Here is an 18,322-nt window from a genome sequence, read left to right on the forward strand (position 1 = left end):
TGTACACTGTAGAAAAAAGGGGTAAATGTGCCATAGAAACGTGAAGTAATTTTCTGTTAAGTTTGAACAGGTTTTTTTCAATTTACAGTTTTTCCTGTTTTCTACTTCATATCAATGCCTGTGAGATATATGGTAAAAATACGTAAAATTTTAGTTTTTAATCTACAGAAATGTTTGTGAGTGTACCAGAACCAGCTTAAATTTAAGTTTTAGATTAGCAGAAATGTGAGTAAATTAAACATGATAAACTGTCACATCATAGTAAAAATAAGTTTTAGAGCTCACAGAAATATTTGTACAATTAACTGTTTCTCTTTTAATTTTTCTTACATTGAACTTTTCTGAATGCTTTTTTATGAAGAACAAAAATGACTTCCGTACTCTGGTCCACATCAATCGATTCCCACTCCTCTGCTTCACTATCACGACACTAACATGTCTATCTATTCAATAAGTTAGCAGCAAAAAGAGTTTTTGAATTGAACATTTTGCTTATTTTGCTTGGTTTTCGATTAAAACATAATGAATTGTGAATAATTACAGCCCTGTGATTAACTCTAATTCATTTTCTTCGAGTTCCATCAGTCAGCTGACTGGGAGGGTTCAGCTGCTCTGTGCAATAAAAAACTAGAAAAAAAAACACGTTTTCACCAGCACTTCTCTTACATCTCAAGTCTTGAAACCAACTTTTTAAATGAAATAACAGGTCCAGCATATCAATGGTATATCGGTTTGCAGTCTTCAGCTGGCTGCTTTCCATAATCTTTACCTAAATGTAATTTTAAAGAATGAATCAAATTATTTTTTTGGTGCAGAACAGAGGTTGGAATTGCACCAGGTTCTTCATAAACTACAGTATTAAACTGTCAATTCGACTTAAATTTACCCTCACAAAGCTGCTGCTGTCAAAACTCTGGTATTGCATTAAGTTGACATCAAGTTGCTGGTCATGACTGACATTTTTATGGGTCCTTCTAATCCTCAGGTTTCACCAACTTCCACATCTCAGTGGATGTTTTATTATTTTTGTGTTGCCTCAGTTTTGCTGAGTCATCCAGCATTCATTTACTGTTTTTATATATAATTAATGAAAGCATGGACATGAAGTCAGACATGCTTGTGTAGGAATGAAAAGCTTTAGGTTATACAAGGCCATTAAACTTTATTTACGCATCATATCTAGCGGTGGGACACGATTAAAATCGAGTATTTCCAATCTTGGATGAACGGCCAGTTGGCGTCAATAAATGGCACTCCTGGACTGACTCTTAGCAAATGCCAGCTAAAAGCGTGACAGTTAGCATTGCGGCTAGGTGTTTCAGCTTCGGCTCCATTTTCTTTGGAATATTTTTTAAATAAATCCCCAACTAGGTGGATTTTTGCGCAAATAATTTAGTTATGTTCCAAAGAAAATACGCGAATAGATTGGGGGTCCACCGTGTATATATACAAAGAATTGAAAGCCAATTAAATGCTACCTTGTTTTAGTCTACATCAGGAAATCCTAATAAAACATGTAGAAATTCATTTTAACATAAATGAATTTATGTTCATTTATGAACATAAATGTGAAGGGATGTGAAGGATTTTGCTAGGGAATGTATTAACTGAGTTTTTAATGTTAAGTATTTTTCTAAATAAATAATAAGGAAAACAACTTAGCTATTTCTCTAAATAAGTTTAAGATCTGAACATTAATCCACAGTCAAATTAAGTTCATGTTGCACTTCTGAACCTTTTGTGTTCCACATGTTTCCTCCCTGTGAACATCTGTGGGCTTGTTGAGTATTACAGTAACACAAACATCTGTCTCTGCAGAAAACGAGCCTAAGTGGCAGATTTAGCTGCACACCACAACGCGTTCCTTCAGACATGCGTCTGTCCTGCTGACGAGGCGGGTGCAAACAGGAAGGACATTGTTAAGATGCATCTCATTAAACCAGCGCAGGAGCACAACAACTGCTGTTGTTTTACAGTAACCAGGCGCTGCCAAGAGGCCCCGCTGGAGCAACCCGCCTGGCGGAAATTTGAGCAACAAGCTCAAGTTATTGATTGGAAAAAAAAAAAAAAGAAGAAACAAGTAATTTAAGTGCAAACAGTTTGATTGTTTTTATTTGTCACCCTACAGGGAGAGCCGGGACCACCAGGGAATCAAGGACTACCTGGAGTCAAGGTATAGTGATTTAAAAACATTTTGTTAATTAAGTTTTCAAGAACAGCAACTTTTTCACCCACACCTGTATTCCTTCTATGTGGAAACTGAATGTTTAGTCTCAATAAGGAAACGTACAGCTGAACGTGAGGATCAGGCTCATTTGGAGAATGAAGTCATAATATTATGAGAATAATAACAATAATAATAAAGTGATAGTATTACAAGATTGATAAAATGAGAATGAAGTGATATGAGAGGAAAGTCATAGTATTAAGAGATTGTATGACAGTAAACTCAAAATAATACGAGAACAGTCTTAATTATGTGAGATTAAAGTCACAATATTACCATAATAAGGTGATAGTAATATTAGAACAAAGTGATATTATGAGAAGAAAGTCATTGTAATAAAGTCATATTATGTTACTATTGTTGTAATAATACAGCAATATTTATATTACAAAAATATAGCCATAATATTACCATAATAAAATTGTATATTTGGAGAATGAGATGGTAACCTTATGGGAATTTCTCCATAGAAAGTAATTAAAAATATAATGTTAATGTAGTTGTAAAATTATTCTTTGGTCTCAGTTTTACAAATGACGTTAGCATCAGATTATCATCAGTAGCAGTTTTGATCTCATTAAAATGACTTTTTCTTGTAATTGTACAACTTCTGATGAGATTATGACTGTATTGTCAAAGTACTAAAAGTCTGATTCTACTACTTGCAGAAACTAAACCTCACCTAAAACAAATACCAGCATGGGTGGAAAAAAATGGACATTTACTGATAAAAGATTTCACCTGGTAGCTCTAGTTTTTGCCAAGTCACAATTCTTTAAAAACTATTACATAAGAATAGCATCCAGAGTATTTTGTTGTACTTTATTTAATCTCGAAACAATGTAGATACAGGGTTCACATTAAACTATGTTTAGCACCTTGCATATTTAGCATCTCAGCAGTTAGCTTGGCTAGCATTTAAAAAAATACATACTCCTTTGTGAAAGTAGAATCTTACCTCAACGCTGAGGCTTCCAAACATTTCCTAATCCAGCATTTTCCATGAAGGATAGAGCTCAAAAGCTCAAAGTGATCAAACAAAATAACTTTGCTAAATTTAGCTTAGCTGTCCTGCGCATCACTGAAAGCTTCATTCTCACTCGGTGCCCTGAAGATTCCGACATTTATCAATATGTTGTAGAAAACAGGTATTTTCAACTGAAATATCTTTTTACATCTCTGTGCCGCTTCTCGAATTAATTTGAACACCCATCTTTTACTGGAAAAAGCTAGTTTTGAATGTTTTTCCTGGAGTAGCAACTTCCACACCAAAAGGTGTAGCTTACAGCTGGTGGACAATCAAGTAGCCTACATGTCTACAGCAAAAAATGCTTATTTTGGTAAACTTATCAAATAGAGATGTGCAGATCAGGTTTTTTTCTGCCGATACCGATTCCGATCACCCATGAGGGCCGATCACCGATACCGATCACATAATTATTCTTTTTTTAATCATAAGCACTACCGGTTACATTATGTGGAAAAAGGAAGCATAAATTCACCTTAATTTAGACAAAAACTTGTTTTTAATCACTTTTTCTAAGAAAAAAACAAAACGGGCATTCTGCAAATTGTACTGCTATCTGTAATATTATCTTTAACAGACTGAAAACATATGAAGGCTCTGAAGAGGCTAAATAATGCAAAAAGTCAAAATAAAACCTCTCAACATTGCCAAAAAATTCAAGTATAAAACTTAACATTCAAAGGCAAATATAGGTTCCATTACAATATAGACCCACCTTAAGCCACCTGAGTTACTGAATGAAAACTTCCTAATAGCATGGCGGCTAGCTGATTACTGCTAGTTCTGATTGGCTGTTTCTGACTGAGCGGAGAAATTATGCAGAGCAGGGAGGAGGCAGAGAGATCGATTATTTTTTCAGAGATTATTTATCTCATGTTAGGACAGCGAAAGTTTTAATACGTATGTAAAATGTATTTTTTTAAGTTGGATGCTGCAGCTTTAAGCAGAGGTTCGGTGTGAGAGTCACTACCAGGTGGAGCAGAAGCGGCGCTCCGTCTGTGAAATATTACCACCTGTAGCGCGTAACAGCGGTTCAACAGCGAGAACAGAACCAGCGTTTTACATCTCATCTTGAAGACTTAAATAATTTTGCGGGGTATTTGTTTAGCTTTCCGACAGTCATGCCAATCCGGGTGAGTGTTTGTGGCTGTGCGCTGCTTTACCTGTTATCTGATCGCTCCGTATGTATTTTTTACTGCAGTGAGCCTCGATGTAGCCAAACTTCGTTAAGTACGGCAAGGCATTGTCTTGATGCCATATTAGATTCGTCGTGTTGATGCATTTTGACCTGCTTCACCCCATATGCTTCAATTTTCTGCCACAACATGCAGACGTCCTCAATCACTCAGTGCGTTATAGTTCCACATCGCTTAGAATTTGTTGCTGTGCGTTTGCGCAGTGTGAAGGAAAGAGGAGAACAGCTGCACAGGCAGGCTGCAAAATGAGAAGCAGGTGATCGGTTTGTGTGATCGGCATCAAGGGACCATGATCAGCGATCACCGATCATACACTTTTTCATGGAAATCGGCCGATTATGATTGGTGGCCGATCGATCGGCACACCTCTATTATCAAATAATCATACGTATATTTCCTCCTCTGATGATTAAGGGTTGGTCTTCAGTTCCACATTAAATGTACTGTGGTATTTTATCATTGCTAAATGAAACATAAAATATAATATTTATTTTTCCTTAGGGCCCACCTGGACAACGCGGACCCCCTGGGTTACCTGGGGACAGGGGCTCTCCAGGGGAAGGGAAAGAGGGTCCTCTGGTAAGAACATGATTCTGGGCCAAAATGATTCACCTTCGGTGGACAGAATCGCAGAGATCCATATGTTACTATGTTTGTCTCTGCAGGGGCCTCCAGGGAAAAATGGGGAACCAGGACCTGTGGTAGTTATTCACTAGATGAAGATTACAGAATATTTCTGTCTTTTTGCTGTCCTTCTTCAGTTTGTGTGTCTGTCTTTCAGGGGTTGAGAGGCCAACCAGGAGTTGCAGGTCCTCAAGGTCCAGCAGGGCACAATGTAAATTTAACCCTAACAAATAACTAAAGAATGATGGGAACTTTCATAACAGAAATGTCGTTTGGATCTAGCATGTCTGGTTCTGTAGAATTTGGTGGATGTTATATATGTTTTTGCCATTTGGCAGATGACCCTTAATTAAAAATGTAACTTTTTGCTTTTGCTCCAAACTAAGGGTTTACCAGGAAGGCCAGGAGAAAAGGGATCTCAAGGAGAGCCTGTAAGTTTGCATGTTAAGTGCTTTTGCACTCATGACTCAATCTGTAGGTTTTCTCATTTTTGAGCTCAAAGAGCTGTGACTCCAGTGTTTTTCCTTAGAGAGAGTAAATACTCCTATCATCCGGGGAAGATGCAGCATTTCCCATTTCATCCTTTCTGGGCTCTCAGATCTTTCCTTGCTGAGCAGAGTAACATTCTCTTGTTTTAGCTGGTTAGGTCTATAATGTAACTTTATTTTGGGTGATTCAACTCTGAATCATGGTTTCTACACATTCTGGACAGTATAGAAATAAATGTAAGTATTTTCTAAAGGTCGTATAGGGACAGAAAAAGAAAACAGTAAAAAAAATTATATTTCCAGATTTTATTCTATATTCCATTGTTTAAAAGTTGTTTTCATCCGTCAATCAGTTTATCACAAAGTTAAAGGAACAAGTAAATGTTGAAGTTCTTTAGATTGGTGAATGATGTTTTGTTTTTGGAGATATCATGGCCCTCTTCAAGTGGTCCTGTTTAGGGTGTATTCACACCAGCCCTGTTTAGTCAGTTTTAGTCTAACTGTAGTCCAGGTGCCGGTTTATTTGGGGAGGTGTGAATGCGCAATCAGACCAAAAAATGTAACTCTGGCCCACCTGAAAAACAAGGTCTCAGTACAGTTGAAATGAACTCTGGTGCGATTCAAATGTGTATGTGAATACCAAGCGGACCAAGCAGGCCACTCCAAAAGCAGGAAGCAGACTGTAGTACAGGGCATTCTGGGTGAATACAACTAAAACAAAACGCATGAGGCTAGCGCTAGCGGGAAAAATGTCTTATTGTCTTCCACCAAAGAAATCTTTCAACCACTGAAAGCTAACACCACTCCATGTTTGTTTACATTTTGTGAAGAAGGAAGTTGCGCTCATTGTCTTCTTCAGAGGTTTTCATATTGTTTTCTTCAGTGGTTTTTGGTGCAGCGCCACAACAGGCGAAAGGTGAACAGGTTTTTTCAAAGGGTTTGATGCGTTTGACCCAATTTGGTGTGAAAGCAAACCTCACCAGCTGAAAATGTAACAATGTTGCAATTTTGGTTCCCAATAGAACCAAGTCTACTGGACTATCAAATGTGAATGATTGCTTGGTTCTACAGCACTGGCAGTAATCAGCCATGGGTGTGGCTAATGAAATTAAAGTCCGCTTTCTCAAAAATGGTGTTGTTTCAATTGATTCATGATCTAACAAGGTGGTTGATTACTTTTCCCACTTGGGCCAGGTTTGTTTGGCCAACTTTTTTTCCTCCTCGAACAAAATCCTCTTTTCAAAACTACATATTCTTATCTTTGTCTAATAATATCATTAGCATGACCATCTGAAACATTTAACTGAGACAGGAAAACTGAGTTTACTTGTTTATTGCTAAAGCATCTTTCTGGTTAGTACTGATAAAAAGCATTATTTGTATCCCTAAACAATTATTAGAATTATAAGTAAATCCCAATGAATACAGCCTTTAATCTTGTTTTGTGGATTACTGTTTTCTTTTTGCTGCCTCTCAGGGAAAATCATCAGATCTATCTGACTTAAATCTGAAGGTAAGGAGATTCTCTGCCACATTATATAGAAAAGAATTCACATGGATTCCCTGGCTGACCACTTCATCACAAACTTGTCTGTGGCATCTTTAGGATATTTGCTCAGACTGCCCCGCAGGTCCCCCCGGACCGCCCGGACTACCAGGAGTCCCAGGTGATAAAGGACACCAGGGACCTCCTGGAAAAGATGGCCAAGATGGATATCCGGTAAGAACAAAGCCATTACCCTGGTCTCATTATTCTAAAGTTCTCCCTGGCGATTTAAAGTCTATTATAGTACCTTTTCACATCTTTAAGAGTTGTTATAAAGTGTGTCTTCACTAAATTCACCCTTTGTGACGAATGAGGTCTGAACTTTGGCATCATCTGTCACTGTAGCTGTGACGGATGGCAAGGCTCTGTCTGCATCATTAGCTGTGCCTCCTGTGGGGGGCAACGGTGAACTATTAGAACCCACCAGTGGCGCTCTGCAATGTCTGCCTGGGCAGAGACTGATGGCTTTCTGTGCTATTACAGGGGCCCCCTGGACCAACTGGACCTCAGGGGTCTCCTGGAGGTGATGGTGTGAAGGTAATTTTACTCAGTGGCCTCAGTCTTATTGCTCCAATGGAAGAATCTAACAAGTTAATCATAAGTTGGAAAATTCATATACTAGGTGACATGGTATCAAGATCTCTAGCAAAACTTAACTTAGGCACACATTGCTTTACAGCGATTTCAAGATTTTTTGTTTCTCTACAGGGCATAAAAGGGGATCAAGGACCTCCTGGAGGCCCTGGAGACAAAGGAGAAAAGGTATATTCATCATGAGTGCTCACATATTGTATTTTTTTTTGGGGGGCGGGGGGTTGTTAACTGGTAGAACGAAGCAAAATATTGCGTAATTGTAAAGTGGACAGAATACATGCTTCTTTAAAAAAATATTTATAATAAAATGCGTACTGCCTTTGTGTTCACTCCATTGAGTCTGAATTCTATTTTGCTTCAACCAAAGCTGAAAGACTTTTGGGTGGCATATCTTTCTCTTTATTGAAAACAGCAATGTCAGACCAAACTCCACATGGCAATACAGCTGACATGTGAGTTCGCTTTGTCTGAGCAGAGAATGAACGCCTGCTTGCAACTACCTACTTCAAGGCAGCACAGATTGTCACAGAAAAAGTGACAATAAATGTAGTGCAAAGGGTTGCTTGTTCTGTATTACAGTAGAGAGATTTGCAGAAGAAAATGTGAAATTCATTCAAGGACAAACTGGGCAGCAGTGTGAATGAATAAGTACAGAACAATCTAAAATCAAATCTTTGACAGTCTCCTTCAGCTTTGTACATGTTGATGCATTCATTCTCAATATGATTTTAGTCTGGACTTTGACTGGGCCATTTTAAAACATGAATATGTTTGTCCTAATATATATACCATACCTCTGTTTGTATTTGGGGTCACTGTTCAATTAGATGAGTCTTCTAATGGGTTTTCTTCTAGAGTTTCTTATATTTTAGATCATCCAACTTCCCTGATAAAACCTATCCCTAAGGGATGATGGTGCCACAGTGGAGACTGTGTGAAGTACTATTTTTTAATTACATTGATCTCATCTGACCAGAGCAGCTATAAAAGCAGACAGTATTGACCAACATTTAATAGGCCTTTTAATGGATTAATTTCAACAATCTGCTTATCTTTCACAAATGCCAGATTTGTGGAGTGTACCAGGAACCTTTTGATTGCTTCTCCAAGCTTCTACTAAAGTTTAGAGAAACTCTACATTCCAAAGCTAATAGCTAAGACAGCAGTCTTAGCTATTACCCTGCCAGCATGCCTAGGTGGGCCCCATGTGGGGGAAAGGAGGGCTGATATATGAGTCCCATATGGGTTTGTCCGCGGGTTCCACGATGGCCCCACATAGATTTTCCCATGTAGGGCCTATGTGGGCCCTACATGGGCCTATGTGGGCCCTACATGGGCCCTAAATGGACAAACCCATGTGGGCCCACCACCATGTAGGGCCCATGTGGGCTGTGGCCCTATATGGGCAAACCCATGTGGGGCCATCGTGGAACCCGCGGACAAACCCATATGGGACCCATCTGGTCTGTTCTCCTTTTCCCCTCATGGGGCCCACTTAGGCATGCTGGCAGGGTAGCTTTAGTAGACAGACATATCTTAGAGATGCAGGAGAATGGTGTATTGTTTTGTAACCTAACCCCCTTGTGTCCTTTGTGGTGTGTGCTTTGATCTTTGTGGTGTGCTCTTTGATCTTTGTGGTGTGTTCTTTGATCTTTGTGGTGTGTTCTTTGATCTTTATTGTGTGTTCTTTGACATTTGTGGTGTGTTCTTTGACCTTTGTGGTGTGTTCCTTGACCTTTGTGGTGGGTTCCTTCATCTTTATGAACTTAAACACATAGGTGGGCTACACTTACTAATTAGGTGACTTCTGGATTGGTGAGATGGGATTTATGGGCCCTTTTAGATTTTATTTGTATGAAAAGGTAAACATCATGTCGTCATTTCCTTTCTGCTTGGTAGTCATACACTACATGGAATTGGTCTCTCACATAAAATTCAAAAACCTTGACTTTTTGTAATTGTAGTAAATTGTAGAAAAGTTAGAAAGTTATGAATACTTTTCTAAGGCACTACAGCTGAACTTGGGTAGCTGTGTTTTAACCACCGCTGCTGTCATCACAGGGCCATCCAGGACCCCCTGGCCATCCAGGTCCTGCAGGATTAATGGGTGCTCCTGTAAGTAGCTTTTTTATAAATAGTGATCAGTATTTACAGAACAAGCACATTTGGGAGTTTTTGCAAATAGGCCACATTTATTTGTTGCTACAGCATGGTTTTCTATTTCTGTTGACCTTCACTGACGCTACATCTTTATTCTTTAGGGTAACGACGGCCAACCTGGCCAAGTTGGACCCCCAGGCCCTCCTGGAGAAAAGGTCAGGCTGCATTTGCTGTACTCTCCTCTCAGAATGTTCATTTCCCATATGTCATTTTGTGCAGCCTCTAGCATGTAGGTCAGCCAGCACGCGCTGTAATAGCAGCTATTAATCATTTCTTGTTTTTCTCTGGTGACCATGGCGTGTTTGTTTTCTCCAGGGAAAAGAGGGACTCAAAGGAATCCAAGGACCACCAGGTCTTCCCGGCTTGATAGTAAGGGAAAAGAACATTTTTATGTGTTGTGTTGTGACAAAGTATTTTGCACTAACTGAAGATGCTAAATGACCATTTTTGTAAACATTCAGGGTCAGCCTGGGAAAATTGGAAAAGATGGCAGACCAGGTGAATCAGGAGAACCTGTAAGTAAAACTAACCCAACCAACATCTGGTTTAATACCGTCTATAAAACACGGTCTAAATTGTGTACACAGACACAAAGCTCTACTAACACCATTTCTATCATTTGTTTCTTTCCTTCTAGGGGAAACAAGGTGAACCTGGACCTCCAGGAAACCCTGGACTCCGGGGACTCCCTGTAAGTAAGCAACACTAATCGGATTTGATAGAAGAAGCTTCCACAGTGCCAAACGACTAACGCTCTGCTTCCTCCGCTTCCTCCCAGGGCTTCAAGGGCCACAGAGGAGAGCCTGGGCCTCCAGGAGAAAAGGTAGAAGTTGTTTTTCATGTGCTGATCTTAAAAAGAAAATGAACATATTGTACAGGACAGCAGTATGAATATTCATTTTGGGCTTTTGATGAAGCACTCAAGCCTTTCTTTTTTGTTGAAACATAATTACACCACAAACAACTGAAATTAACTGTAAAACCAACAATTTGGTGCAGAAGTTTGCTTTAAATATGGATTTGTTGTGAATTTTATTTAACCATAAAGACTAAATATGTCCATATGTCCAGAACCTTCACAGTATCACACATTCAATAAAAGTTGTGCATCATTCCAATGTGTTGAATCTGTAGCTCTTCTGTAAAATCACTGACTAGTTTCCCCAAACCACAGCAAACGTAGCTGCTTCTAAATGGGGTTTGTCGCTCTAACTGTTTACCTCCTTCGCTGCCATCATTCTTAATGACTTATCACATAAACAAACTTACTCACATGTGATTTTAATTTCCTTTCTTAATTAATGGAATCATTACAATTGCAAAGTTGTGTTGTTGTTTTTTTCGACTTTAGGACCAATATTTGTGCATATTTGTAATGTGTCTCTGTGAGTCTGTTGTTTCTCACTGTTTTTAAAGTTGTGTCCCCATGAGATTTTAGCCTATTCAAAGTTTTAAAGCCAGAAATACCCTGTGCAGACCTGTGATGTCAGGCTACACTGTGTCAGACACCTGCTCTTTTTCTTCACACACACATACACATTCCCATGCCTCCTTTAGAAGAAGCAGCACACCTGCTGCTTTGCCACTAACACAGCTCAGCACACCCCAGCAGGAAGCCTGGAGCCACACAGACATGAACAATGGCACGGCTCATTACTGACAGATTCTCAGGGAGCGGCAGCGCGGCGGCCAGGCTGCGGGCCCCGCAGCGGGCCCCGCCGGTCCGCACTGCAGATATCTTATTAGAGACAGTGCAAAGCGCTGTTATAGACACTGCACTGCTTAGCTGCTGCCGTCAACTGTCAGTCAGGTGAAATCTCTGCACACTGTCACCCTGAAGGCCAAATTTAATAGGTAATGTTCGGTAGTGTGGACTTGGCTCAAGGTTTCATTATAGCTTCCAGGTAAATGATGATTTTTTTTTTATATAGCCACTGTTCTGTAACTGTTATAGCTATTTTTGTTCACTGTGTGTTTTTCCTAATGTTCTGCACAGGGAGAGGATGGGAAACCCGGATCGGCAGGACGTGACGGCAAACCGGGAAAGGAGGTTTGGAAAATTTTGTTCAGTAGAGCTGGTGTTAAAGTTACTCACATACAGATACAGGACTTTTATGCAATGTGCTGCAGAAAAATCAATACACCTTTTCAATTCAGTTCATTTATAAAGTGCAAATCGACAGGAAATGTCATTTTGAGGCATTTTACACAAAAAAAGTAATTTCAGTCCATTCCAATTTATCCTAGTTATCAATCAGTGCATAATACTCAACTTATTCGTCAAATAATTTTAAAAAATCTATCTCAGGAAACCCAGCAGATTGCATCGAGTCATTTACCTGCAGCAACTCCTCCTGGATGAAAATCAGCAATCGCTTGTGTTGCTGTCTTTATATCATCCCCTCATGTTGATCATGCAGTGGCCCAGTCAAAGTACAGACCCGAATCTGTGACCACTCTTGAAAAATGATGTTCGCAGGCACGACTCATCCAATCTACTTGAGTTTGGATGAGCTAATAATGCTCAGGTGTGCAAACCGGTAGAGTTACACATCAAAAGACAAATAGATGAAACTGCAGGTGAAGGTGGTTCTGGAAACGTAGAGCATTGTACATTTATGCACTGCTTTGTGTTGGTCCAATAAATAACATCCAACACCCAGTCAAAAATAACAACAAAAAACAAACTGAGGTTTGCCAAAATGTGAAATAGCCTCAGGGATGTGAATGCTTTTTCAATCCACTTTAATCTAATGAAATAAACCAATTAGGACAGCAAATGCAAGGCCAGCAAAGATGAGGGCGGATCATCAGAACTCATAAAAATTCTAAACACAACAAAGGGAAATGCTTGCCAACTCCTCCAGAGTCCCAATTACTTAAAGCAGAAAGAGAGCAAAAAAAAAAAAAAAATCTCAAAACATCAGATACAATACCTCAGGTGAACACTTCCCAAACTGCAAACACTTTCCATTTTATTATCCATTTAAACTGTAGATAGGATTTTCTGCATCACATCATTTTCCCCAACTACAGACCAATTGTTCAGGGTTCCACAAGAACCCTTAGGCTGGAGAGACGCAATACTCTTTTGGACAAGTATGTCATTAAAACTTGGAAGCATAGAGGTTTTCCCATTAATGAAAGGATGAAATTAAACATTGATGGTTGTTTTGCAGGGCCCCAAAGGCCCTCCTGGCCCCGAGGGACTTCTTGGACCAAGAGGAGAGCCGGTGAGTGTTTGATGCAGACGATGGCAACAGAGGCAAGCAGACTGATAGATCAGGGTCGTTAATAACTGACACTCGGGTCATTTCTCCAGCTCTTCATCACCGTCAGCTTCACTTGTGTTTTCATTTTTACACTCCAGGGTAAGCCGGGTGAGCCGGGACCTTCTGGAAAATCAGGACTCCCTGGAACACCGGTGAGTAACTTCCTACAGCTTCAACGGCAGACCATCAAAACGTTGACATTTGTGTTCTGGTGTGCTTCATAAACTTTGCAAATAATTTAGAAGACAAGAAAATCTTTGTTAGTTGAACAATCATCCAAAAAGTTCTCAACAATACATATTACTACCCTTTTAAAGTAGCTGAAAAACAGAAATAACAACCTGTGCTGCAGCAGATACTCCACGTCTTAGAAAAATCTAATAAATATAAGACGCAGTTGTGAAGAAGTTGTGGGGGGCGAATCGAAAATCTCTAAAGGACACTTAAGAAACCTGGTGTCAGATTGTGATGGATGTCTGGAGGGAACGTTGCTCTGAGCTGGAAGGAGTCTTCTTCTCCCAGAGTGAGTCAGAAACGACAGCAGCTGTGGCTGATATAAGATAAGGCCCGGCACAGGTAACGGGTGGAACCGGACTGTCTCCTGGGTTGTGCATCAGATGATAGATATGGTCGCTGATGATTCAGAGTCATCCGATAAGGTGAAATCTATGTATGCATGTGGGATTTTGTGTGTCGCAGCATAAATCAAGCATAGAAACAGACATGAAGAATTCTCACCTGGAATCCTTAGACCTCTGTATGTGTATTCCAACTGGAAGCATTTTGCACATAGTTGTTATTAAGACCTCATCACTTGGACAAATATTTAAAAAAGATGTTTTCAAAGGTTAGTTATTCAATCAACTCTTGTTCCTTTTCTTCACAGTTTGCTAGAATTTGATTAAAGTAAAAGTTGCAAATATTTTTTATTCTTTGTAAAACAGAACTGTCCACAAGGGGTCTACAATTCCACATGTCTCTATTTCTGAAAGGCCTGAAACAATTAGTCTGATTAATCATAATGACTTCCTGAAGGCGGAGTTTCAGAAAGAGCAGTTTTTAAAGAGACAGAGGCCCAATTTTAAGGTGTTAAATTGCAAAGTTAGATTTCTTTTAAGTCATATTTGATATATTTAGCAATGTTATAACAAATGAAGTCAACATAGTTACTTGATTGTGTTATAAAACAGCACTATGTGGCTGGTAAACATAATACTGGCCCTTTAAGTCACTCCAGCATTACTGACTGAGATGATAGATATGGTCGATAGAAAGACCACACATGTCCTCGGCTCTGCATATTGTCTGTAAATATGAGTTTTAATCTCCGAGCACAGGCAAGAGGATTTTCTCCTGAGATTTTTTTTTATCCAGGGCGTAGCTGAGTGTAGCTAAGGCGTAATCTCACTGAATCCTTTTTGAACACAAGTACAATATCGTACATGTGAGCCATGTGATGGACAGCCGCATCTCTGCTGTTCAACAGGGTCTGAGAGGAGACAAGGGAGAACCAGGTAACCCTGGGCTACCAGGCTTTAACGGGCCCAAAGGACCTGCGGTGAGTTCTGGATTAGTATCAACTTTATCTTAGGTTGACAGAAACCAACAACTTAAGATTAATCACACATTTTGTTCTGATTAACAGGGTCCACCTGGACCCATTGGCCCTGAAGGCAAACAGGTGAGGATTCCTAATGAAAACTACATTAAAGAATAAAAAATGTCCTCTGGATATTTCATTAATATATCTGCTTGTCTGCTGTGTTTCACAGGGAATGCCAGGTCGACTTGGAGATCGAGGCCTTAGAGGAGATAAGGTAAGTATGTCTATGTCTGAATTGACCATATAATTGTGCAATCTAACATTTCTTAAAAAGATTCACTTAATGGAAACGCAACAATTAAAAATAAAAACCTCAAAAATTTTGCGCTAGGATGAGGACATCCTTTTTGGCCGTATCAAAATTTGTGCATCTCCCAGAACTGCAATGGAGATTCTTTTTTCACATCACACAAGTCACATGATCGACAACCGGATGTTGCCACTGACGCAAACCATGAAGAAGACAGGAAGTAGTTTGAGGACAATGGTGCAGCATGTCTTTTTAATTTAAAGACTTACCTCATGAACAAACTCATTACATGTGTGATTTTAATTGTGATTCTTATTTAATGGAAACAGCACAATTGCAAAACTGTTTTTTCAACATTAGTGAAATATTGACAAAGTTTTGCGCACATTTGTAATGGAGGAGCAGCTAACGAGAGCAAGGGCAAGAAAACCAGGAACTAAACTCGTAGGGACATTTACCCCAACATGGACTGGAAATCAGAGGCAGTTAGTTCTGTGTGAGAACAACAAGAAGACGTTCTTAGAGTGGACGACAAAACTCCCACACCGCCCCACGCACAGACAAGATGAATCGGTCCAAGATGCTGACTCTGAGTCAGAGCTGAACATCCTGACTCAGGCATGGCCTAGATATAGAAGAATACACGGTGGAAGAAAAAGCACACAAAGCCTCCTCAGTGGGAAAATAATAGTTGGGATCATTATTCTTTTGTGTTGAACAAATAATATATTGTGATAAGCGATGGAATTTAGAGGATAGCCTAACTTTATGGCTCGTTTTTGTATTACAATAGCAAATGCCATAGATCACACACTGGATGGAAGAAAAAGTCTGCACACCTTTGTAAAAATATGAATTTTGTAATGAAGACAACTAAGACCTTTTAAAATCCAAGATGAAACCAGGCTAAAACAGATTTTTAGCCTGGGACACAGAGGTTTCTAAAGATCAAGTGGTGTCATTATTCAAAGGTATCAGTCAGCAGAAGGGGACACAAATCATATATTAATACCATTTTCGTTCCTCTTTTAATACTCACACCAACTGAGGTTAAGCTGATCATAAAGACCACAGTATATGAACTCATTAAACTTGGGCTGAATTATTCTACATTGAATACAGATTCTAAAATTATCAAAATTCAGAGTTTTCTTTCAAGTATAAGACCAAAAAAACGTCTTGCTCATAGTATGTAGTGCGATATGTAGAAATAAGTGGCAGGCTTGCTATTGAAAGACTTCTATCTACTTTACGTAAAATATTCATAACTCAAAACCTCCTGAACGACCCCAAAATATCAGCTGTAGGATGATAACCAATATAAAGGCTAATGCTTCATGGTGCTAAATTAAGAAACCCAAGTATCTATTATCTAGACTTTTTCTACCCACACAGATTCGGAAACCAAACCGTGACATATTTCTCTTCCTTCACTTCTGTGATGTGTAATTTTAAGAGGTGTTTGAACTTGAACCACTTACTAATAACTGTTATTTTATAAATCAGGGAGACCACGGTACAAAAGGAGAAAAAGGACAGACTGGAGATCCTGGTATGCCTGGAAATCCCGGTCCCCCAGGTAGAAAGGGCCACACAGGGATAATGGGAATGTCAGGACCACCAGGTGAACTCGGAGCCCCGGGGCCTCAGGGACCTTCAGGAAACCCTGGTCTCCCAGGACCCAGAGTGAGTCATGTCTATAGAAATATATCCTGACTTTCACTGGGAAGCAAAATGGAAGTAAAATTACAAATGGCGTTAACAACTGAGTGACTCATTAGCATCTCTACTGCCTCAGGGCGAGTCAGTGTCACTGGAGCAGATGAGGAGGCTTGTCCAGGAGGAGCTGGCCAAACAATTAGAAGGTAAATAAGCAATTATTTTGTCGATGTTGGACATTGGGAGCTAGATAAGGTCTTTTAATTTTCTTTTAGTAAAATTTAGGGTGTCTCTGTTGAGAATGTAGGAAATTGCTCACTCTATTTTTTCTCTCTAGCCAAAATGGCTTACCTCATGGCTCAGATCCAGCCTGCACATGTGAAGAGTACAGCGGGACGTCCTGGACCTCCAGGTCCTCCAGGTAAAGAAGGCAGCCCTGGACGACAAGGTCCACCTGGAGAGTCAGGTATACCTGGACAAAATGGTGGAGAAGGACCCCGGGGACCCATGGGTCCTAAGGGTAAGCAGGTGCCATAAGTATTGCATTTACAGCCTTCCTACACATATGCAGTCCAAAAAAGTGGCCAGAGTTACCTCTGTGTAACACGGATCACTGAGATCATCTCAGCCTGAAGCCTCTGGCGCCTTTTGAACAACTTTTGAAGCATTCAAGCCACAGCCGTTACCTGTGGTTTTGTTCATTTTCATAAAGCAGCAATCACTTGATGAGTTTGGAATTGTTACGTAACATTAGCTGGGTTTCCATTGACCATATAAATGCTCAATTTGACATTTTGAAAACAAATTTGCTTAATTGAAACATGACAATTTAAAAAAGAAAACTTGTTTTTTGATAAACAGTTTTGGCACTGAGATGAGCAGTTTAGTTTGTTTTAGACATTTCGAAATTGGTTTATTTCACAAAGCCACAAATGGAAACACTGTTGCAAACAACAGAGAAGGAGAAGGAAGAAATTAAAGGGCACGGCATATTTTTTTATTGACTTATCGCGTGAACAAACTTATTATTATGCATTTCTTATTTAAGCCTTCTGAGGTCTTAGTACGATGCACAGGAGGAGCTCAGTAAAAGTCATGGTTGGATATCAAGGGGTGCTGTGGTGGCGCAGGGGCAAAGCACAACCTACGCATTGAGGTCTTGGTCCTTGTGGCGATGGTCGCAGGTTCAATTCCCGGCCTGGTGACATTTGCCGCATGTCTTCCCTCTCTCTCATAACCCTCTTTCCTGTCGAACAACCTTCAAATAAAGGCCACTAGAGCCAAAAAAACCCTTAAAAAAATGGTTGGATATCAAAGAAGTGGTGGGGCTGTTCTGCCAGACTGTCAGTTCCCGAAACCACACACAAAAAAAATCTTGTAAAATCACACGCGGGTTCAGTGAAACGCATTATGTAAAAATATTGTGGGGTCCAATCGGCCCCGTCTCTTAAGAAGGTTAACAAAAACACCACAATTGCAAAATTGTCTTTTTCCTACATCAGCAGAATTTCAAAAACCTTTGAGCATATTAGTAATTTAAACAGCCATTGAAAAAGTTATTCCTTGTTTTAGGTGATAAAGGAGCAAGAGGAGAGAAAGGAGAAACTGGTGTTGGTGAGAGAGGGGAGCAGGGCCCTGTCGGCCCCATAGGTAAGGTCCAGATCCCTCACTTCTCC

General features: G+C 39.8%; 1 protein-coding gene across 1 annotated transcript in view; it reads left to right on the forward strand.

Annotated features, from left to right (window-relative positions):
- Nucleotides 1-18,322, forward strand: part of col22a1 (collagen, type XXII, alpha 1) — a 73,188-nt gene that overhangs the window by 51,918 nt on the left and 2,948 nt on the right. Inside the window, exons 40-64 of the mRNA XM_008421352.3 lie at nt 2,129-2,173; nt 4,952-5,029; nt 5,116-5,151; nt 5,232-5,285; nt 5,461-5,505; nt 7,040-7,075; nt 7,169-7,282; nt 7,592-7,645; nt 7,817-7,870; nt 9,764-9,817; nt 9,964-10,017; nt 10,178-10,231; nt 10,324-10,377; nt 10,500-10,553; nt 10,641-10,685; nt 11,859-11,912; nt 13,042-13,095; nt 13,233-13,286; nt 14,621-14,692; nt 14,780-14,815; nt 14,907-14,951; nt 16,494-16,673; nt 16,786-16,852; nt 16,984-17,166; nt 18,219-18,296. Of these exons, the coding sequence (XP_008419574.2) occupies nt 2,129-2,173; nt 4,952-5,029; nt 5,116-5,151; nt 5,232-5,285; nt 5,461-5,505; nt 7,040-7,075; nt 7,169-7,282; nt 7,592-7,645; nt 7,817-7,870; nt 9,764-9,817; nt 9,964-10,017; nt 10,178-10,231; nt 10,324-10,377; nt 10,500-10,553; nt 10,641-10,685; nt 11,859-11,912; nt 13,042-13,095; nt 13,233-13,286; nt 14,621-14,692; nt 14,780-14,815; nt 14,907-14,951; nt 16,494-16,673; nt 16,786-16,852; nt 16,984-17,166; nt 18,219-18,296 (1,654 nt within the window). The remainder of the gene's footprint in view (nt 1-2,128; nt 2,174-4,951; nt 5,030-5,115; nt 5,152-5,231; nt 5,286-5,460; nt 5,506-7,039; nt 7,076-7,168; nt 7,283-7,591; nt 7,646-7,816; nt 7,871-9,763; nt 9,818-9,963; nt 10,018-10,177; nt 10,232-10,323; nt 10,378-10,499; nt 10,554-10,640; nt 10,686-11,858; nt 11,913-13,041; nt 13,096-13,232; nt 13,287-14,620; nt 14,693-14,779; nt 14,816-14,906; nt 14,952-16,493; nt 16,674-16,785; nt 16,853-16,983; nt 17,167-18,218; nt 18,297-18,322) is intronic.

This window comes from Poecilia reticulata, chromosome 11, assembly GCF_904066995.2.
Source record: "Poecilia reticulata chromosome 11, P_reticulata-male-v2, whole genome shotgun sequence".
Taxonomy (NCBI): Eukaryota; Metazoa; Chordata; class Actinopteri; order Cyprinodontiformes; family Poeciliidae; genus Poecilia; species Poecilia reticulata.